Source organism: Solanum dulcamara, chromosome 4, assembly GCF_947179165.1.
Source record: "Solanum dulcamara chromosome 4, daSolDulc1.2, whole genome shotgun sequence".
NCBI lineage: Eukaryota > Viridiplantae > Streptophyta > Magnoliopsida > Solanales > Solanaceae > Solanum > Solanum dulcamara.
In genome coordinates, this window is record NC_077240.1 from 39,574,102 (window position 1) to 39,597,688 (window position 23,587).

Consider the following 23,587-nt stretch of genomic DNA (forward strand, 5'->3'; position numbering starts at 1 on the left):
TCAAATTCAATCATTATTGTATCAATATAATAACATTCATTGTTATTATTTAAACTTATGTTAGCGTTTATTGTAACATTAATAGCTTTTTCTCAAACAATTGTTGCTTTTATCGCTTTATATTAATTGACGCAATGTACACGTGCAAATCACGTACTCTAAACTAGTTATATAAAATTCTTATTCCATATGTTTCTATTTATATGTTATCTTACTAAAAATAGATGATCCTTAATATTTATTATTTCACAAAATCAATGCATAAATGACATTATTCTTTCTATTTTACCCTTGTGAGTTATTAGCCTTGAAAATATACATTTGACCAACATAAAAAAACTAAGTAAATAATTCATGTTCATTGGTCAAATTAATTAATCAAAATAAATTAATTTATGTTTATTGATTGAAAACTTGACTTAAAAAGTAATTAAATAAGGGTAAAATAGTAAACATACGTAGTTTCTTAATGCATATGAAATATAAAATGGTAACATATAAATAGGAACGGAGGGAGTGTCATTTTTACTAATTCTTTTTATAATTTAAAATAATTATATATTATCTCACTAATAAATAATTATATATCAGATGCACTAGATATATGTACCTTTGATACTAGATCCACTCTGAAATACATATACATGTGGAGAGAAGTGAGCAAAAGAGGAGAGAGACAAATGAAATAGGAGGGAGGTGAGCGAGAGAGCCAGTGTATCTAAATATATGTGAATCACACTAGATACATGTATCTCGAATACCAGATATATTTTGAAATACATATACATAGGGAGAGAAGCGAGGGAGAGAGGCGAGCGAGATAGAAGATATCCGAGCGAGAGAGTTAGTGTATTCGAAATAAAAGTGAATACACTTAGATACAATGTATTTGAAATAAATTACACCTAATCTAGATGCGCCATATATATGTACCTTGAGAATGAAATCTAGAACGAATGATAATTTTGAAAACTCATGAGAAAACATATAATTAGGCCCTAAAGTAGTGGGATTTGTGTTGTTTGCCCAAAAAAATTTGTTGCAAGTTGCAACCAATGAAATTGACACGCAAATTATATTCGGGTACATGTGGACCTGGTAGGACTTGTGATTTTCCTCTCTTTTTTTTCTTTCTTTCAAGTGAGCTCTCTAAAATAAATCATGTAATAACATAATTAATTATCTTCATTTTACTTCTAGATTACGTAGATCACGGGTCCAATATATCTTACTCCCTTAGTCTCAATTTATATGGCGAAGATAGAATTTAGGGAGTCAATCATTTTTTTATCGTAATTATTTTAAATTATTATTTATTATGATTTATAACACTTTTAACGTAATTTATAAATATATAAATTATTGGAAATGTCTTTACTCCCTTCGTTCTAATTTATGCGACACGAATCGCTTTGAAGAATCAACCAAATTTTTTCTTGATCGTATATTTTTTATACGTCATCAATCCAATATATGTCACTCCATTTATCCCAATTTATGTGGCACAAATATAATTTCAAGAGTTAATAAAAAAATTAACCATAATTTTAAAAATTTTAAAATTATTTTAAGTTGTTAGTTATTGTAATTTGTAGTACTTTTAACTTCATTTGCAAATATATATAAATTATTGGAAATTCATTACTCCCTCTATCCCAATTTATTCGGCGTGGATAAAATTTAAAGAGTTAACCAAATTTTTCTTTGATCATAATTTTTTTGTGTAGTTTACATAAATTTCATGGCGTTAAGAGCTAATTACATTATTTTTCTACTCTTTTCCAAATTATAAAAATCACTTAAAATTTATGGATTTCAGATACATTATTGGACTTCCGAATAAATCAGTAGACATCTGAATATATAGAGGAGCGATGTATCCGAGAGGAGATTTTTGAAATATTTTTAAATGGTAGAGAATTTTATAGATTATGGTAAAATAAGATGTGTATTTAGGTAAATTTTCTTTTTTTTAAAAAAAAATTAGTCATTGGCCCAATATGTGTTACTCCCTCTATCACAATTTATGTAACACACATAGAATTTCAAGAGTCAATAAAAATTTCTTTGATCGTGATTTTTTAATTATTTATTATTATTGTGATTCATATAGTAATACAATGACGATGCAAGAAAAAAACTCATTGCTACAACGAAAGCCCCTTAAATTAGTAGATGGGGGGAAAATAGAGCAATCCCTATTTCACAATACATTTTTCATCAAGACATAAACTGGATGAGATAAGTACCACAAACACTTGGTTTAGACTCACTCTGTGGTCCCAAAGTCTTATATGAAGGTCTATATCATTAGGTCGCCTCCCAATGGAACACAACACAACATAGCAACGCGAAACATCAAAATAATCAAAAGATATAAGTTTTTAAAGCTTTTCTATCTTGAGCTCTTAATAGCTCATTTCACTATGTGGTCTCTAACAAGGGTACTATAGCCCTAGACATCCATCACAAATGGACGGGTCACATCAGATACAAGTAAATAATTGTTCTTCCCTAAATAGACAAGAAAGAAAAAACAATTGGAGAATTAACTAACTCAACAAAAATTGGGGGATACTTGCTACATATGTCTGACTTGATCTCCCAAATGACCTCCTTATTTGTCGTGGACTTACGACACTTTTGATACTTAAAAATTAGGATTTGTGTAAATTCTATAGTATGTTTTAATAGATTTGATGTGTTTTGTAGTTGTTTTGCATGAAAACATGATTTGGTGGCTACGTGTTGAAAAATAGATGCAACAGACACATTTTGGTCATGTATGAGCCACTCTATGGACAGTGGTTGGATCCACAAGCCATAGATGACAGTCGTAGTTGATATTCAGACACTTGGAAAAAACTCTAAGGTTTATGAGTTAGCATAACGACCCGTAAAATGTTCTACGATCTGTAGAATGTGTTCGTGGTTGATATACAGAGAGTTGAAAAAAAAGAGTTTAAATTGTACGAGTGATAAATACGAGCTGTTTAAAGTATCTAGATCCGCAAAATTTTATCATAGTCAGATATTGAAGGTGCACTGAAAGCCTAATTTGTGCAAAGGGGAAGCACGAGCAATTAAAAGATTCCACGGACCATAGTTCTTATACGTGGAAAAGGTCCTGGACTATGCCTCGACTGCCATCCACGAGAAGTACTCCACTACTTTAGAAGAGACTACGACCCGCAGATGGGTCCGTAGAAGTTACTGAATCTAATTTTCCTAGATTGTTTATGATAGATTTTTGATGTCTATAAATACTTTTCCTAGGTTTTCTTTTACACTTTATGCTTGTTTTTCGGTCTGAACACAGAGAGAAAGGAGTACTTTGATTATTTTCTTGATTTTTGGAGATTAATTACATATTGATCTTTGGTTTTTGACTTTGCAATTTAAGTTTTTGGATTTCTACTATTCATCTTGTAAGTGCATGGTAATGCTAAATTTATTTATCATTAATTGTTATCATAAAAGTATGCGTAGCTAAATCCACAACTAGAATTATGAAAACCATGGAAAATTAACGAAGTAGGCCTAATAACTAGTAATCCTTGAGATGTGTGCATGCATGTATTATTTTTCCCTTTGCTTTAATCATTTTTTAATAGTGGCAAATATTAAAACTCGCCTAATTCTTACTTGCTCGACCAAGTGGGTAATAGATGAGAAAAGGGATTATACGACAGAGATTTGAGGCTACCAACCCACATCTAATATCTTGAACTTACCCGGGGATAGCTAATTTGGGATCAAATCTAAGGGTTAATAAAATATACACCCAAGACTAACCACGTTGCGAGGTGAAATTTATCTACTTTGGAAACCATCCACTTTGGTGATAATTAATTTATCAATCTTGCATGCTACACACTAGAAAAGGTTACTAATATATAGCCTTACTAAGTTATGAACTCATAGGGTATACAAAACTGTAGTTTCATATTTTATTGATTCAAACACTTGAAATTATTACTTTGCTACTTGCTAATTGCGAAAGTTATTAGTTTTTATACAACCACTCCTTCTTTAGAAATAATACGACTAAGAGTGCAAATAAGTACAATTGACCTAAGTCTGAATCATATTCCTCGTAAGATTGACCCTAACCTTGGTTAGATTCTATATTTAAACAATGACCATTTTATACTTTTTTTGGGAGGTGTAATTTGGGCGTATCTAATTTTGGTGTCGTTGTTGAGAAATTAGCTTTTAGATTAGATTAATTGTTTATTTGACTATTAGTCCTTATTTCCCAATTTATATTCTCTTTGTTGTTTTTGTTTTGTTTAGGTTGAGCACTAGTGTATTCCAGATACACGGAGTCAAGGCAAACCGTTGATTCCACTTGATCTTTAACTTCAAAGAGCTTTGAGGAGAATGGCCAACAATGGTGCTCGTGAAATTGAAGAAGAAGTTGTAGCTAGACGTATGGCTGAGCAGGAAGCTATAGGCGTAGCCCAAACTAGGAGAGATGATATAGTTCGCCAAAATGCTCCAAATAATCAAAAAGAGGAGAGTACAAAAACTACCTAGACATGTGCCCCAAGGAGATATTTGGGATGAGTATGATGTTGGGTGTACGGGTGCAATTGTATTGCCTCTGTTGCCTGTAGGAACAAAGTTTGATATCACTAGCAACATTATTCAGATGTTGAGCATATGAGAATTGTTCGCTAGCAAACCAATTGATGATGCCCTATGCACTTGACAATTTTTGTGAGTGTTTGAAAGAGTAACGAAAACAGACCTAAAGTGAGCACAGATGCCATTACACTGTGGTTATTTGCATTGTCCTTGATAGGAGAAGTAACTCTTTGATTGGTTGAACTCCTAGTAATTCAATCACCACATGGAGAGAAATGTGAGAGGTGTTTCTGGAGAGGTTCTTTGCACCATCAAAGAAGTTGTTGCTAAAAACTAAAATATACATTTTCAGGCAACTACGTGGAGATGCTTTATATCATACATGGGATTGGTGATGTGTCGCATATTCACGATATTTTTGATGCTCAAAAAGGTGAATTAGTGTGCGTTGCAAGCATGTTTCTATAGATATGAGGTGGTTTTTGTTTGTTTTCAGGAAAACTAAGTCGTGCACAAGTTTTAATGATTCTGTGGGTTTAAGTACTATTTTGCTGAGTGTTGAAGAGTACAAGCCTCAGCACCGACCATAGTGCCTTACACGGGCTGTGGTGGTGGGCGTGGAGATGATGAGAGAATAAAGTTGTATTGGAGGTACTAAGTACAACCCCATGAAACCTACCATGGACCATAGTGCATTGCACGAACTATGGTGGGTATCGTACTGCTGATCTTGTGAAGGTGCTGATGGTTAAAGTTTTGGCCAAGTGTAACTCCATGGAATCCATCACGGTCCATGGAGTCCACTACGGATCGTGCTGGATGATCGTGAAGGCTGAGGGCAGATGTAGGAGAATTGGCAAAGTCTATCACCACGGAGGTCAATACGAGCCGTATTCCTCACCACGGGCTTGAGGATTGCCCGTGCATAAGTGAAGAGCTACATAGTATTGAAGCCCAATTTAAAAACTACGGGAGAAAGACCACAGACCATGAGGAAGTTAAGCTGTATGCAACCACAGCCTATCTGGAATGGCCTACTTCTTACTCAAGCAAAGCTGTATGCAACCGCATAGAGGAAGTTAAGCCAATCCCTCTATTTTCATCTTGAAAGATTCGGAAAAATAGAACATGCTCTACCCCTTCCTTCGATTGCTTTCATTTTTGGCCCGATCAGGCTTCATCTTCTTATCGAGATAGCCATTTAGCTTGCTTTCTTGGGACTAGCCTTGAATACTAGCCATTTTCTTCTTTGCTATGATCTTCCCAGTAGTTTATATAGGAGCTATAGCCGTTTCATTCCTATTCGTTGTTATGATGTTCCATATTCAAATAACGGAGATTCACGAAGAAGTATTGCGCTATTTACCAGTGAGTGGTATTATTGGACTTATCTTTTGGTGGGAGATGTTCTTTATTTTAGATAATGAAAGCATTCCATTACTACCAACCCAAAGAAATACGACCTCTCTGAGATATACGGTTTATGCCGGAAAGGTACGAAGTTGGACTAATTTGGAAACATTGGGCAATTTATTTTATACCTACTATTTCGTTTGGTTTTTGGTTTCTAGTCTTATTTTATTAGTAGCCATGATTGGGGCTATAGTACTGACTATGCATAGGACTACTAAGGTGAAAAGACAGGATGTATTTCGACGAAATGCTCTGGATTCTAGGAGGACTATAATGAGGAGGACGACAGACCCGCTCACGATAATAAGGAGAAGCAGTGGTTCGAATCCACATCGTGAGCTTTAGTGCACAAGTCGTCGAATCCCTTAATTTGGGGCAGGAGTCTCGACGACAAGTCGTGCCTGCAGTTGTTCATGCACATCAGACAGAATGTTGAGGGCTTGAAAGAATAAGATACGTAGAGCGTGAACCAAGGTTCATAGGCGGATCAAAGTCGAAAGGCAAAGCTGTTGGTTAGACGTAGACGAAGCCAAAGTATAGTTAGACGAAGCCGTAGGAACTCTTGCAACGCAATCCCAGCTACAGGAAGCTAACTCCCTAAGACGAATGAGTCACTTTCTGATCCTTACTCCCCGAAGGAACTCTTAGCCTAATAGCTACATGAGCTACATTAGGTTCCGTAGGGTTAGCAATACAAGAATCTCGATTTGAAAATACCTGAGGTAGGATTACTCAACGATCCTTGTTACCTTAACTCCCTTCTCCCGGGATGAAGCCTTAGAAGGAAAAGTATAGGCCAAAAAGTCTTTAGCTTTAGATGTTATATGAACCCCTAACAAGGAACCGTAGGCATAGAGCTATCGGGTGACTTTAGTTTTCTTAGTTGGTTTAGGATTTGGTTTTGTATTTCTATAAATACCTGATTTTTTTTAGGGTTCAGTGTTTTTACTAGTTTTTGAGTACTTTGTGAACATAGTGAGGCTATGCTTAGTTACATTTGGAGATTGATTTTTGATATATCATTCCGATTGTCATCCTTTATTTGTAATTCATGTGATTGATTTGAGATTGATTCTTTATCTGCGTAGGTATTAATTCATAAATTCTTCACAAATTCTTATTCTTTTACTTACAAGTATGAGTAGCTAATACCACAACTAGGATTGTGGGAACCATGACTACTTAACTAAAATAGGCAAAAGTAAGATTGATATTCGTGATTTGTTTTTGCATGTATTGTGATTTCTTCATCTAAAAGTCTTTTTTTAGTGAGTGCACGCATTAAGAACTTACCCATATTCGTTGCTTTCCCAGGAGGGAGGTAGTGATTAAGAAAAGACTTCACAATAGAAATTCGAAGAGTCTGGCTTCGAAAGAAGGGATAAACTTCGTCTATGTTACTTGAGACCGGGAGGAGATAGTACTCTGGGATCTAGGGTGAGGGTTAGTAAAGTATATATTCTGAGACTAGGAAGAGATGAATGAGATACGTCTAAGAAGGACTGGGAGGTTAATTAGATGTTACCCAACTCGCTAGAATTTATATGCAATACATTGAGCGATATCATGAATACGATTAGCCTATTAACTTATAAGTCATGAGGAGCACAATCCTAGTCTAGTTTTCATATTATTTACAACCTAACTTTTGTTTATTTGTTATTAATTTGTCATTTGTTCTTAAATCATAAACAAAATCCCCCACTTTTACTTTATGTAAGTTTATTTTTGGGAAGTAGCAACTACGACTGAATAGTGATAGCTAATAGAACTTGTTTCAACCTATTCCTTGTGGGTTCGACCCCGACTCTTAGTTGGATAAAATATACTGCTAACGATCGTCTACACCTCTTTTGAGAGGTGTAATTGAGCATTATCAAAGTGGCGCCATTGCTGGGGAATAGGGTTTTGAAATATTCTATTAGTTGCTAATTCAGTTTGTAGTTCTATTTCCTAATTTTACTTTTGGTTTCTTGTTTATGTTTTTGTAGGGAATAGATAGTTCATGCCAACCACCCAAAGTAATGGTGAACCACTACTTCCATACGATCTCTAAATACATGGTCAATTTGAAAGATGAATGTGCAAGAGAGTGAGGTGCTACGACTGAAAGAGCTGGCTGAAAATCCAGTCAGGGATAATGTTGACAATAGGGATGAACTCAATGGAGCTTTGCGGGATAGAGATCAGAGACCTGCAAACTTTTCTCTAGTTGATGATGATGCTGATACGAATGGTGCAAGAGCTACTAGAGCTATAGTAAACCCACCACTACCTCAAGGTGTGAAGTTCACTATCACTAGTACTATGTTGCAAATGGTGAATTTGAAGGGACTATTTAGTGAAACAGCTAATGATGATGCCAACCAACACTTGATGAACTTTCTCGGCACTTGCAAGTCATCTGAAATCCCTAGGGTTAGCCAATCGGCTGTGCGACTACATTTATTTCCATTGTATCTTTCTGGGGAGGCAATGAAATAGCTGAATGAACTTCCACATGACTCTATCACAACTTGGAGGGAGTTGAGAGAGGCATTTTGTTACACCCCATACTTTGGTACCTTAGAATGCTTCTTAAGATTCTCAAGTTTCTGGGAAGTCTCTTAAGTTTCTTAAAAATCGTTATGTGAGTCAGATCGTTTATAATGCTATCAAATAACTCCAAGGAAAGGAGAACGAAATGCTTCATAATAAGGAAGATTGGAAATAGGGTTATAAAAATTCGAAAGGAGTTGGAGGCCGAGAAATGAGTCGTAGGACTCGATTTACCTACGTAAGCTACCAACTTAGACGTCTTACATACTTGAGTTGCTTAAGGACATACCAAGCTTACGTATCATGAATTACATAGGCTCCTAAAATAAGACAAGATTACGAACCCACGATGAAGGGGAAAAGACAACACGTGGAAGCCAATGGAGGAGTGACACGTGGCAGCACCTCAAGCAAGCAGGTGACCCACCTACTTAGGGTCAAGTAGGTGACCCGCCTACTTGGGAGGTGGGGCCCACAAGGACACGTGGCAGCCCCTCCTTAAAAGCATGGATCCGTGGCCCAATAAGGGTTTGACACGTGTCACCATTAGGGGATGACATGTGTCACTTCCTAAGGGACCCTATATATGTATGTTAATTAATCTTAAGTCATTTGGAGTCCAAAAATCAGCCAAATTATAGAGAGAAACGTGAGAGAAAGAGAGCTTACAACAACAGCCACAAATTAGAGGAAATTAAGGTAAGTTTTTCACTTTTCTTTCGTGAATTAATTATCTACGGTGTTCCTCAATTACGTGGAGGTGTATATATGTATATTACGATGCCTACGGAACCATATTTTCAGTTCTTCACTTGGAAAATTAAGAGAAACGTAAAGAGAAAATGCTAGGGAATAGAACCATTTTTGGAGGGGACAGTTGATAGTAATATTGATATAACTTCTTGTGTATAGCTTAGTTTCGGGTGATTCAATATGTTTTGGAAATATATTTCATAGGTATATAACTTTTATTTAGACTTTTAAATCCAGTTTTGCTTTTAGCTTTGCGAAAAAGGGTGATGAAGTGTAGAGGAGGTACTGCCCAGATTTTATTTTGGAAATCCTACACGGACAGCTGTGAGTATTTTGGGCCTATATTTTCGTACAAAATTGTTGTAGGGGTAATTCAAAATTCTTTGCGACCTTGATACACATGTATATAACTTTCATTGAGGCCACAAATCCTGTTTCCCTCAATTACCCCTCCGAAACTAAGCGACAATATAAGACAGTGGGCTGTCCAGATTTCGCATTTTGATAGTTTTGGCGAGTTTGAAAGGTTTAACATAAGGTAAGGCCTTTCCTTTTAAATTGGAGTTTATGGTGTTGTTATAGAGGGTATTATACATTGTGTAAGTGGCTGGAAATGTGAAAATATGATAAATATGTTTGACGCCCGAAATAAATTAAATTGGAGTCGCTAGAAGTGAATTATCATCGAAATAAAGTGTCGTTCTTGTAAGTTATTACTACAGGGGTGTAATTATTGTTGAAGGGACTAAACGCGTTCTAAAAGGGGTGTAGATGCTTCTAGTTGCAGCCACACGACCCCTCATTGCGTATAATGAAAGGCGTTACAAAATAAAGGCTAGACGCCCTATTGTGCTACCACATTTTTGAATAAGTCATTTGGAGTTTATGTTGTATATTGTTGGTGTGAATTGCTGCAGGTTGTTGTTATTGGTTGGCTGTAGGTCTTAGGGACCTAATTGGAAATTTGGATAGGGCACATTATAGGAGAGGTGCTGCCTAATTTTCATCGACGCCTTAGTGAATAGCAGAACTAGTCGAGAAAACGACTAAGGAAATAGATTCCATTAATACTAAGATGTAACCTAGGGTGCTGGAAAGTAAAAAAGGTTGATATTCATACTACTTTCATGTTGAATAGGTTCAAAGGACGGCGAGGCAAGCAGGATAAGGAATAACTCAAACAAGGTATGTGAAACTTTCTTTTGGCATGTCTTACATATAAGTTATGAATAGTTTATACATATGAAACATGAGAATAACTCCATTCGTGAAATTCCGAGTACAATTTATAATTCTTATCCACTTCGTGATGGTAGAACTCCTGTTATAGTTGAGTTATTGCCGTTTAAGGCTTCTATATGATAAAAGGTAATATATGTAGAGCCTATCGCTTCTTTCTTATGGGACGTCTTAATGTAAATGAAATAAGATATGATTTGAGTGTAGAGGTAGTTCTTGTTGTAAGTTCTGAGTATAACTCGTGACTCGAGTTCACTCCTAAATGCTAAGGGCCTTAAAGTAGTTAAACTACGAGCCTCGAGCCTTCTATAGACTGAATAGTGATTGGATGTGTAAGCTCCTAAACCTGGGGGTTCTTGGGCATACTTTACGATAATGGTTGAGGGATATTAGATATGTTACAGAGTTTTGCATGCACGTATATGCATTATGATATATATATGGATCGGGCCGGACGTACCTCGACACATTTTGCTATGTAAGGATCGGGTCGTACGTTCCACGACAGATTATGCATTATATGGATCGGGCTGTCGTACCTCAGAATTATTATACATTATATGGATTGTGTCATCGTACCTCGGAATTGTTATACGATATACGGATCGGGCCGTCGTTCCTCATCATTATTATATGATATATGGATCGGGCTGTCGTTCCTCGGCATGTTCTTTCTATATACAGGGATTGGGCTGTACGTCCTACAGCGTTAATGGCATATATATACCTATCATGATAGATGATGTATTTGTAACACTGAGTCCCCGAGCGGGCCGGATACAGTATGTGATAGTGGTATACATGACTTTATTTTGTGAGGTGCAGGTACAATACCCTATTAAATGTTATACTTGGTTTCCTGCATCCTTGGTTCAGTTGTTATCTCAATTATGTTGTGCTTTTATACTCAGTACATATATCGTACTGACCCCCCTTTCTTTGGGGGCTGCGTTTCGTGCCCGCAGGTACATATGTTCATTTCAGAGACTCGCCAGCTTAGGATTTCTGCTCAGCTATGGGAAGTGCTCCACTATTCCGGAGTCTAGCTTTTTGGTATTGGTCCTCCTGTGTATATATTTATTTGTTTAGGGGTACAGCGGGGGCCCTGTCCTGCCATATGATACAATTATTACTCTTAGAGGCCTGTAGCCATGTGTTTATGGGTTATTTGTAAGTCTATTTCAGTTGTACTCGTACGACGTATTGTAAATATTTTCGTGTTATGGCAGCCTTGGCGGCTTGCATGCCTTTCCTGTTGTGACACAGGTGAAAGAGGCTACAGGTTTATAAAAAAAAAGTTTTTGACCCATTGAGATTTTTGTATACAGTATCACATCGCACACGATTCAACTTGACTATAATTGATAGATACGTATACGGGGGTCCAGGTCAGACCCCAGTAATCTACGAGGTGGGTTGTGACAGAAGTGGTATCAGAGCAGTTCGTCCTTGGAGTGTCTACAGACCGTGTCTAGTAGAGTTTTGTTTATCGGTGTGTTGTGCACCACATCTATAGACAAGAGGCTACAGGACATTTAGGATGTTACCTTTCTTTCATATCTACGATCGTGCGATAGAGCCAAGTCATAGGGAATGAAATTCCTCATACTAACTTGTGATTTCAGCAGAAGGACAACATCAATATAAGAAGGTTACTGACGATATTGGAAGTTACACAGCACGCAGGTAAGCAAGGCACGAATGATAGGTGCCAGGTAAGGTATTGAATTACAGTTGACATGTAAAGTTTAAAATTGAAAGGAAAAGTAGACGGAAAGTCTAAACAGGTGCATTTCGAGTTGGACATACGAGGTAAGTCCATCAGTTTATACTATTGTTGATATTAGGCGCCCTGTGAGGCTGCGATATGATGTGATATGATACGTATATATGTATCTTTATGCGTGTTGCCCTTGTGAGGCATTGTTGGCATTTTCTGCGTGTGGGTGTTGAGATAGTAAGAAATACAGAGGAAACTCTGCCTAAATTTTCTTAAAATTAAAGGAAAATGATTTAGGAAAGACTGGTAGTTCTGGATAGAACGATATATTAAGGATAACACTAACTAAGAAGGGTAAGTAACCCACAGTAAGAATCGTGAAAAAGATTAAGAAGTGTTATACTATGGGGTAGAATGCGAACAGGATATGATGTGAATATAATGAGGATAGTTATGAAAATAAGTAAAGCCTTGTGAGAAAGTGGCTTCGAATAAATTGCTACGTGACTTGAGTACCCATAATTAGACTGGATTAGCACCTAATGATTGTGTTAAATTGTCGTACCTAGGCAACCAAAGGTATGGAAGATATAAAGGAAGGCATAGATATGGTGCAGTATAACGAATATGTTGGAAAAGAATCATACGTATTGGAAAATTGGAAATAAGGGCGTAAGGTAGAACACAACAGATAGTGACATGGGTACACCCTAAAGGGGGGAAGTGGCTTCAAGTAATATCCCATACTGGCACGAGTTAATAAGATCTAAAGGCCAGCAATAAATGGATAGAAGCCATGATACCGGAGATAGTGCGGAGAATTAATAGTAAGGACTTGAATAGTATGACATCAAAGAATAGGTGCATATAAAGGGGATGAATACAACAAGAGAATTACAATGAGAACTTAAACATACTGTAAGGAATAGCCAGGCTATACTCGACTGAAGGTAAGACGTTGGTAATAAAGTTACTGACTACTAATATTGTGGTGTACAAGCAGCAAACAAGGAAAGGATGAGAGATCTCTCCTATACTGGAATATGAGAAAACTCAAGGGTAAGTAGAGGAAGGAAGTAAGAAACGATACAGGTTTACGTACAGACTAGTATGGTGATGCTAAAGCATCTTTCGGGCTATTTTAAGCTCCTACACATGTTCGTGTAAAGGGTGTAATATGATGTATGGTAACGAAACTGGAAAGAAGTAATGGAAAAGAAATATCACCTGTTCCTATGCCTACAGGTAATCTACCTTCTTAAATAGACCATATGAGTTGATACAAGGCCTATGAACGGCAGCCAGTGCAGAAGAATCCTGAAGCACTCGTAAGACCTTATGAGGCTAGTTAACATTCGGGGACGAATGTTCTAAAGGGGGGAAGGATGTTACACCCCGTACTTTGGTACCTTAGAATGCTTCTTAAGATTCTCAAGTTTCTGGGAAGGCTCTTAAGTTTCTTAAAAATCGTTATGTAAGTCGGATCATTTATAATGCTATCAAATAACTCCAAGGAAAGGAGAACGAAATGCTTCATAATAAGGAAGATTGGAAATAGGGTTATAAAAATTCGAAAGGAGTTGGAGGCCGAGAAATGAGTCGTAGGACTCGATTTACCTATGTAAGCTACCAACTTATATGTCTTACATACTTGAGTTGCTTAAGGACATACCAAGCTTACGTAGCATGGATTACATAGGCTCCTAAAATAAGACGAGATTACGAACCCACGAGGAAGGGGAAAAGACGACACGTAGAAGCCAATGGAGGAGTAACACATGGAAGCACCTCAAGCAAGCAAGTGACCCACCTACTTAGGGTCAAGTAGGTGACCCACCTACTTGGGAGGTGGGGCCCACAAGGACACATGGCAGCCCCTCCTTGAAAGCATGGATCCGTGGCCCAATAAGGGTTTGACATGTGTCAACTTTAGGGGATGACACGTGTCACTTCCTAAGGGACCCTATATATGTATGTTAATGACTCTTAAGTCATTTGGAGTCCAAAAATTAGCCAAATTATAGAGAGAAACGTGAGAGAAAGAGAGCTCACAACAGCAGCCACAAATTGGAGGAAATTAAGGTAAGTTCTTCACTTTTCTTCCATAAATTAATTATCTACGGTATTCCTCAATTATGTGGAGGTGTATATATATATATTACTATGCCTATGGAACCATATTTTCAGTTCTTCACTTGGAAAACTAAGAGAAACGTAAAGAGAAAATGCTAGGGAACAGACCCGTTGTTGGAGGGGACAGTTGTTAGTAATATTGGTATAACTTCTTGTGTATAGCTTAGTTTCGGGTGATTTAATATGTTTTGGAAAGGTATTTCACAGGTATATAACTTTTATTTAGACTTTTAAATCCAGTTTTGCTTTTAGCTTTGCAAAAAAGGGTGATGAAGTGTAGAGGAGGTACTGCCCAGATTTTGTTTTGGAAATCCTACACGGACAGCTGTGAGTATTTTGGGCCTATATTTTCGTACAAAATTTCTGTAGGGGTAATTCAAAATTTTTTGTGACCTTGATACACATGTATATAACTTTCATTGAGGCCACAAATCCTGTTTCCCTCAATTACCCCTCCGAAACTAAGCGACAATATAAGACAGTGGGCTGTCCAGATTTTTCATTTTGATAGTTTTGGCGAGTTTGACAAGTTTAACGTAAGGTAAGGCCTTTCATTTTAAATTGGAGTTTATGATGTTGTTATAGAGGGTATTATACGTTGTGTAAGTGGATGGAAATGTGAAAATATGATAAATATGTTTGACGCCCGAAATAAACTAAATTGAAGTCGCTAAAAGTGAATTGTCGTCGAAATAAAGTATCATTCTTGTAAGTTGTTGCTGCAGGGGTGTAATGTATTGTTGCAGGGCCTAAACGCATTCTAAAAGGGGTGTGGATGCTTCTGGTTGCAGCCATACGACCCCTCGTTGCGTATAATGAAAGGCGTTACAATATAAAGGCTAGACGCCCTATTGTGCTACCGCATTTTTGAATAAGTCATTTGGAGTTTATGTTGTATATTGTTGGTGTGAATTGCTGCAGGTTGTTGTTGTTGGTTGTCTGTAGGTCTTAGGGACCTAATTGGAAATTTGGATAGGGCACATTATAGGGGAGGTGCTGCCCAATTTTTATCGACGCCTTAGCGAATAACAGAACTAGTCGGGAAAACGACTAAGGAAATAGATTCCATTAATACTAATATGTAACCTAGGGCGCTGGAAAATAAAAGGGGTTGATATTTATACTACTTTTATGTTGAATAGGTTCAAAGGACGGCGAGGCAAGCAGGATAAGGAATAACTCAAACAAGGTATGTGAAACTTTCTTTTGGCATGTCTTACATATAAGTTATGAATAGTTTATACATATGAAACATGGGAATAACTCCATTCGTGAAATTCCGAGTACAATTTATAATTCTTATCCACTTCGTGATGGTAGAACTCCTGTTATAGTTGAGTTATTGCCGTTTAAGGCTTCTATATGATAAAAGGTAATATATGTAGAGCCTATCGCTTCTTTCTTATGGGACGTGTTAATGTAAATGAAATAAGATATGATTTGAGTGTAGAGGTAGTTCCTGCTGTAAGTTCTGAGTATAACTCGTGACTCGAGTTCACTCCTAAATGCTAAGGGCCTTAAAGTAGTTAAACTATGAGCCTCGAGCCTTCTATAGACGGAATAGTGATTGGATGTGTAAGCTCCTAAACTTGGGGGTTCTTGGGCATACTTTACGATAATGGTTGAGGGATATTAGATATGTTACAGAGTTTGGCGTGCACGTATATGTATTATGATATATATATGGATCGGGCTGGACGTACCTCGGCATATTTTGCTATGTAAGGATAGGTTCGTACGTTCCACGACAGATTATGTATTATATAGATCGAGTTGTCGTACCTCGGCATTATTATGCATTATACGGATCGGGCCATCGTACCTCGGTATTATTATGAATTATATGGGTTGGGCCGTCGTACCTCGGCATGTACTTTCTATATACAGGGATCGGGCTGTATGTCCTACAACGTTAATGGCATATATATACCTATCATAATAGATGATGTGTTTGTAACACCTATTCCCCAAGCGGACCGGATACAGTATGTGATAGTGGTATATATGACTTTATTTTGTGAGGTGCAGGTACAGTACCCTATTAAATGTTATACTTGGTTTCCTGCATCTTTGGTTCAGTTGTTATCTCAGTTATGTTGTGCTTCTATACTCAGCATATATATCGTACTAACCCCCCTTTCTTCGGAGGGCTGCATTTTATGCCTGCAGGTACAGAAGTTCATTTCAGAGACTCGCCACCTTAGGATTTCCGCTCAGCTATGGGTAGTGATCCACTATTTTGGAGCCTAGCTTTTTGGTATTGGTCCTCCTGTGTATATATTTATTTGTTCAGGGGTACAGCGTGGACCCTGTCCCGCCATATGATACCGTTATTACTCTTAGAGGTCTGTAGCCATGTGTTTGTGGGTTATTTGTAAGTCTGTTTCAGTTGTACTCGTACGACGTATTGTAAATATTTTCGTGTTATGGCAGCCTTAGCGGCTTGCATGCCTTTCCTGTTGTGACACAGGTGAAAGAGGCTACAGGTTTATAAAAAAAAAGTTTTTGACCCATAGAGATTTTTGTATACAGTATCATATCGCACACGATTCAACTTGACTATAATTGATAGATACGTATACGGGGGTCCAGGTCAGACCCCAGTCGCAACCTACGGGGTGGGTCGTGACACATTTCTAGAAAGGTTCTTCCCACCATCTAAGAAGATGCAGATAAATGATGAGATTAATGCTCATAAACAGTGACCTAATAAAGCTGTGCATCAGACTTGGGAAAGATTCAAGCAGAAGCTAAAGTAGTGTCCAAATCATAATTTGACTGACGAGCACTTGAAAGAGATATTCTACAAGTCTTGCAACTTTGTGACCAATCTAGTGATAGATGCGGATTATGGGGGTTCCTTTATGGCTAAGAAATTTCAGGAAGCTACCACAATTCTGGATCAGATCGCAAAGAGCAATATGGCTTGGTATACTAGAGATGCGGATTATTTGGGATTTATGTTTTAGATGTCAATAGAGCAAAAATGAAAAGAGGAGGAATGTGATTAAGATATGGCTCACATGAGAACGCAGATGGACTTATTGACCAAAAGCCTGTTAGCTGGAAGACTAGAGAAGGTGAAAGTTGTGGTTACTAGAAGTTGATATGATGAGCCAGACTTTGATTATTTTGGAGGAATCCAAGTTCTTAAATAGCCAGGGGGTTTCTGAATATACAACTCTAGGAACTAAGGTCAAAACTTTCAAAGAGAAAACTACTATGAACGAATCAGAAATCATGATCAAGAAGGGTGGCAGAACAATGAGAACTACAAGAATGACAAAAATGGGGTGTATGTGCCACCTATGAACCGAGAGCAAGCTGGTAACAATAATGGTGGATCTTAGATGGAAGAGATGATGGCAAAGGTCCTATAAAAAGTTGAGGCAATTGAGTCTGGAGTTAGAGATATAAGAGGCAACATTCTAATATCAGCCAGTTAATGGATTCACACACTACCTCTATCAAGCAATTAGAGCATCAATTGGCCAGTTGTCAGCAACACTTAATCAAAGGAAGAATGGTACTTTGCCTAGTGATATGGTGCAAAATCCTAGGAACATTGGGCAATGCATGATAGTGACAACAAAGAGTGGTAAGGTACTTTCTGACACTATTATTGCAAGCACTAAGCAGACTAAGGATGCAGCTTCTGAGACTAATAGGTAGGATAGGCATCAAGCAGATAACGCAGTTTTGTTCGATGACGATGATGAGATAGCATTGGAGCAGAAAAAGACCAAAGAGAATAGTTATACGCAAAAATAGAAGTACAGAGACCTCACCCTTTGCCACCTGTTCACAAGCCACTACATCCATTCCCACATAGATTGAAGATAAAGATCGAGGATGGAAAGTTTCTGAAATTTATTTCAATGCTTAAGGAAATATTAGTCAATATCCCATTAGTCGAAACACTTGAGCAAATGCCAGGTTATGCCAAATTTATGAAGGATTTGGTTACAAAAAAGAGGATGGTTTTTTTGAGCCAATCAACAACTTACATTACTGTAGTGCCATTGCTACAAGGTCACTACTGGAAAAGAAAAAAGATTCGGGCGCATTCACCATACCTTGTACCATTGGTGCTTTCGATTTTGCAAGAGCTCTATGTGACTTAGGCATAAGCATAAATTTAATACCGTTAGCCATCTACAGATAATTGGGCTTGGAAGCCCCCAAACCGACTTCTATGCGGCTGCTGATGGTGGATAGGTTTGTTAAACACCCAGTTGGAATTTTGTGTGATATGTTGGTGCGAGTGGGCAGGTTTATTTTTCTTGCTGATTTTGTCATATTAGATTGACAGGTTGATTTTGAGGATCCTATCAACTTGGGTAGACCATTTTTGGCGACTAACAAAGCATTGGTAGATGTGGAGCATCAAGAACTCATATTCAGACTCAATGATGAAGAGGTCAAGTTTAATGTATATGCCACTATGAAGCAACCAACGAATATGACCATGATGTTTGTGCTCGATATTGGGGTAGAAAGTGTTGTTGATGTGCCCATTAAGGAAAGGCTTGCTGTTGAGCCTTTAGCAGCTGTAATCATAAATTTCGACAGTAATGGTTTTGAGAGGTACGATGAATCTGTAAATGCTTTGCAGGGTATGGGTTCTCACTCATATTCTCCCAAGAAGCTTGACCTTGACTTAAAGAACAGGACGAGTCCACCTACTAAACCATCCATAGAGGATCCATATATACTTGACTCAAAGAATTGCCAGTCTATTTGAAATACGTATTTCTTAGTTAGCATAACACTTTGCCAGTCATTATTGCTGCAGATTTGAGTGAAGAACAGGTTATATCACTGGTGGAGGTATTGCAGAGGTATAAGCTATTAGGTGGACTATTATTGATATCATAGGCATTCCTCCTGGCATTTGTACTCATAAAATTAAGTTGGAAGAGGATTGCATTCCTAGTATTGAACACTTCAGAGGAGATTAAACCCACCTATGCAAGAGGTGGTAAAGAAAGAAATCATTAAGTGGTTAGATACAAATGTGGTCTATCCCATATCTAACAATAATTGGGTGAGTCCTGTTCAATGTTTCCCTAAGAAGGGAGGTATAACAGTTGTTGTAATGATAAGAATGAGCTAGTCCCACTTAGGCTAGTCACTGGATGAAGAGTCTATATGAACTACACAAAGCTTAACAAATAGACTTTGAAGGATCATTTTCCAATGCCTTTCATAGACCAAATGTTAGATAGGTTGGCATCCAAAGGTTGGTACTATTTTTTTGATGGGTACTCTGGCTACAACCAGATCTCCATAGCACTAAAGGACAAGGGGAAGACCACCTTCACATGTTTTTATGGCACCTTTGCATTCAAGCGCATACCATTTGGAGTATGTAATGCTTCTGCCATATTCTAGCACTGCATGATATCTATATTCTCTGACATGGTGGAGGACACTATTGACGTATTTATGGACTATTGTTTAGTAGCAGATGATACTTTCAATGACTGTTTGTTAAATCTTAGTAGGGCTTTGCATAGATATGAAGAGGCTAACCTAGTTTTAAAATGAAAAAAATGCCATTTCATGGTCAAAGAGGGTATTGTGCTAGGTCATAAGATTTTTGAAAAAGGGTTGGAGATCGATAAGGTGAAGATAGAGGTGATTGAGAAATTGCCTCCTCCTATCTTTGTAAAGGGTGTCCACAACTTCCTTGGACATACAGGGTTTTATAGGCATTTTATCAAGGAGTTCTCTAAAATTGCACACTCTTTGTGCAAGTTATTAGAGAAGGAGATAAGGTTTTACCTCGATGAGGAGTGCATGAAAGCGTTTGAGTGCTTGAAGGAGAAGTTGATCTTAGCTTCAATGATTGTTGCTCTTGGTCTGCCCTATTTGGATCATGTGTGATGCTAGCATTGTCACTTTGGGGGTTATGCTAGGGTAGAAGCGCAACAAGATTTGTCATCCCATATACTATGCTAGTGAAACGCTAAATGCAACTTAGAAGAATTACACTGTCATCGAGCAGGAACTGTTGGCAGTAGTGTACGCATTTGAAAAATTCAGAGCGTACCTTTTGGGTCCAAAGTGATTGTGCACATTGACCATGTAACCTTGCGATATTTAATGACCAAGAGGGATGCTAAACCAAGGTTGATCAAATGGGTCTTGTTGCTTTATGAATTTGATTTTGAGGTGAAGGACTATAAAGGGAGTGAAAATCAGGTAGCTGACCACTTGTCTGGGCTAGAAGATGAAAATAAAGGTAAGGTTGAGCTTGACATTGATGATTCCTTCTTAGATGAGCAGGTTTTAGCTGCCACTCCTGATCGCATTCCTTGGTTTGCTGATTATGCTAACTATCTTGTTAGTGATCTTATACTTGAAGATCTTACTTTTCACCAACGAAAAAAGTTTTTGCATTATATTTGTAGGTACTTCTGGTATGAGCCATACCTATTCAGGATGTGTGCTGATAATGTCATTAGAATGTGCATCCCAGAAGCAGAGATGTTGAGCATTTTGGAGGCCTGTCACTCATCACAGATAGGTGGACACCACAGTGGGAACCGGACAGTGCAAAAAATATTGCAATATGGATACTACTGGCCTACTATCTATGAAGATGCACATGACTTGATGAAGAGATGTGACCAATGTCAAAGGCAGGGGAATGTATCTAGGCATCAGGAGCTACCTATGACACCAATCCTGGAGGTGGATTATTTAATGTATGGCGCATCAATTTCATGGAGCCATTCGTGAGTTCATATGGGATGAAATACATCCTTGTAGTAGTTAATTATGTCTCTAAATGGGTAAAAGATGTCGCCTTACCAGATAATAAGAGCAAGTGTGTTGTTGGTTTTCTACGAAGAAATATCATTTCCAGATTTGGGACTCCTAGAGCTATTATCAGTGATAGGGGCTCCCATTTCTGCAATAAGATCTTTTGGACTCTATTGGCGAAATAAGGTGTACGATAACACAAGGTAGCTACTCCATATCATCCCAGTCTAGTGGGCAGGTTGAGGTGTCAAACTGAGAAATTAAGGAGATTCTAGCGAAGTCTGTAAATGCCAACAAAATTGATTGGGCAAAAAAGCTTGATGACGCTCTATGGGCATATTGGATAACTTTCAAAACATCCATTGGTATGTCCCCATACTAGTTAGTATTTGGAAAGGCTTGTTATTTTCCTGTAGAGATGGAACATAAGGCGTTATGGGCCTTAAAAAAATTGAACTTAAATTGGAGTGAAGCTAAGCATATGAGTCTGGCTTAAATTAATAAAATGGGTGACTTTCATTTACGGGCATATGAGAGTGTTGCTCTTTATAAAGAGAGGATGAAACTATACCATGATAGGCCTATTGAGCAGCTCCAATTCAGCAGTGGGGACAAAGTGTTGCTGTTTAATTCAAGGCTGAAGTTGGTTCTAGGCAAGCTAAGGTCAAAATGGTCTGGACCTTTCACCATCACACAAGTATTTTCTCATGGAGTAATGGAACTTGAAGCTCAAGATGGTCATAGGTTCAAAGTGAATGGATAGCGAGTAAAATGGTACTTAGGATCTTTGGACAAAGTGAAAGTGGTTGAAGAACTCTAACTTGATAAAGTTTGAGTAGTCAAGGGACCTACGTCGTGTCGCGACATTAAATCAAGCACTGTTTGGGAGGCGACCCAAGGATTGTATTAGCATTAGATAGGTTAAATTTTGTTATTTCATGTTTTTATAGTGTTATGGTGTTCAGTGAGTGCATGGTCTCATAGGAGGAGAAAAACATAAAAATATTTGGCATAACTCCCCACTATGGACACCTAAATAGAAAGTATAGGGTACCACGCCCCATGGTGGAGTGGCGTGATGAGCATACTCTCCAAGACCCTCAGGATTACGGGCCATGAAGGACTTCACATACCATTTTGCCTTCCGTGATTCCAGGTAAGGTCCCTTACCTGTTCTCCAAGTCCACCAATACGGTGGGCATTATGGCCCATGACAAACTTCACGGATCGTTTTTCCCTCCATGCAACCCAGGTAAGCCCACCTCCATTTTCTTTAACTCCCATGTCACGAAAGAGCATTACGTTCCGTGGTGCTCTTCATGAGTAATCACTATGGGTCATGAAGCCTAGTTGGTTAAATAATATTTAGTTGACCCAATTTTGACCCGGGTTCAAATTAATTAAGGTTTTTTTGTTTAGTACCTATTTACCCCAAAATTTGGGTCATTCTTCACTTACCACTATACTAAAATACAATGAACAACCTTCCTCTTCCAAATTCCTTGTCGTGAAAACCCTTCCCTCTCCCAAAGATTCAAATTTCCAATCGTATTTTGTAAGTGTAGTTGTGTGCCCTAGTACTTGGAATGGTGTAGTCAACTAGGAACAAAACAAGTAAGTATTCTTTTAAATTTCTTGTATTGTTGCTTTGTCTTGTTAAGACTGTGAGGCACATTGTGAGTTACATGACTGGGATAGGTTCGAGTTTATTATATCTGTAATGGTTCAATTCATTGTGGTAGTTGATTTCGAATTTATGATTATGTGACATAGGAGTTAAGTGCATAATGATATTAGTTTGATATTGTAAGCGTACTTATGTTTTGTATGTCTAATGGGATGAAGTTGTTTCAAAGATTGTAAAGTTTGGTTGTTAATGGCGGAACTGCGAGGTCAGGGATAATGACCTTTACCACAGACCGTATTACACTTCACGATCCATAGTGGAGGCCCATTGTCCCCCCTGCTGAAAATTTGTAAGTATTGGATCATGAAAGGCATTACGGACCGTGAAGTTCATCATGGGCCATGGTGTTGTTCTGTGGTTCCTACATTTAGAAATTTTTCAGAGCACTCCCTGAGATATAGCCACTAGAAGGAAATACGGAAGCCTTCATGGTCCGTGATGATCTTTACGCCTCGTGATGGTCTCCCGTACTGCAATACTTGGACAGTTTTCTGAAATTCTGAGAAATACAAAAATATTTTTATATTCAGTTTCCATTTGCGATCACCCTATGTTAGATTGAGCGACGTTACTCCTTAATAGTTATTGTCATGCTTGTATGAATCAGGGGGAAGTCTGAGTACCCGTTTTAATTCTTCTCATTGTTTTGTTCAATTACTTACCATTTGGAGCTTTTGCAGGTACCATGGCATAGACACACACCAAGAATGCTTTACAATACTAACTACACCACTCCTCGTCCT

General features: G+C 37.8%; 1 protein-coding gene across 1 annotated transcript; it reads left to right on the plus strand.

Annotated features, from left to right (window-relative positions):
* Nucleotides 1-19,951: 19,951 nt before the first annotated feature.
* LOC129884207 (uncharacterized mitochondrial protein AtMg00860-like) lies at nucleotides 19,952-20,275 on the plus strand. Its single transcript, XM_055958545.1, has one exon. The coding sequence runs from the start codon at nucleotides 19,952-19,954 to the stop codon at nucleotides 20,273-20,275; it is 324 nt and encodes a 107-aa protein (XP_055814520.1).
* The last annotated feature ends 3,312 nt before the right edge of the window (nucleotides 20,276-23,587 follow it).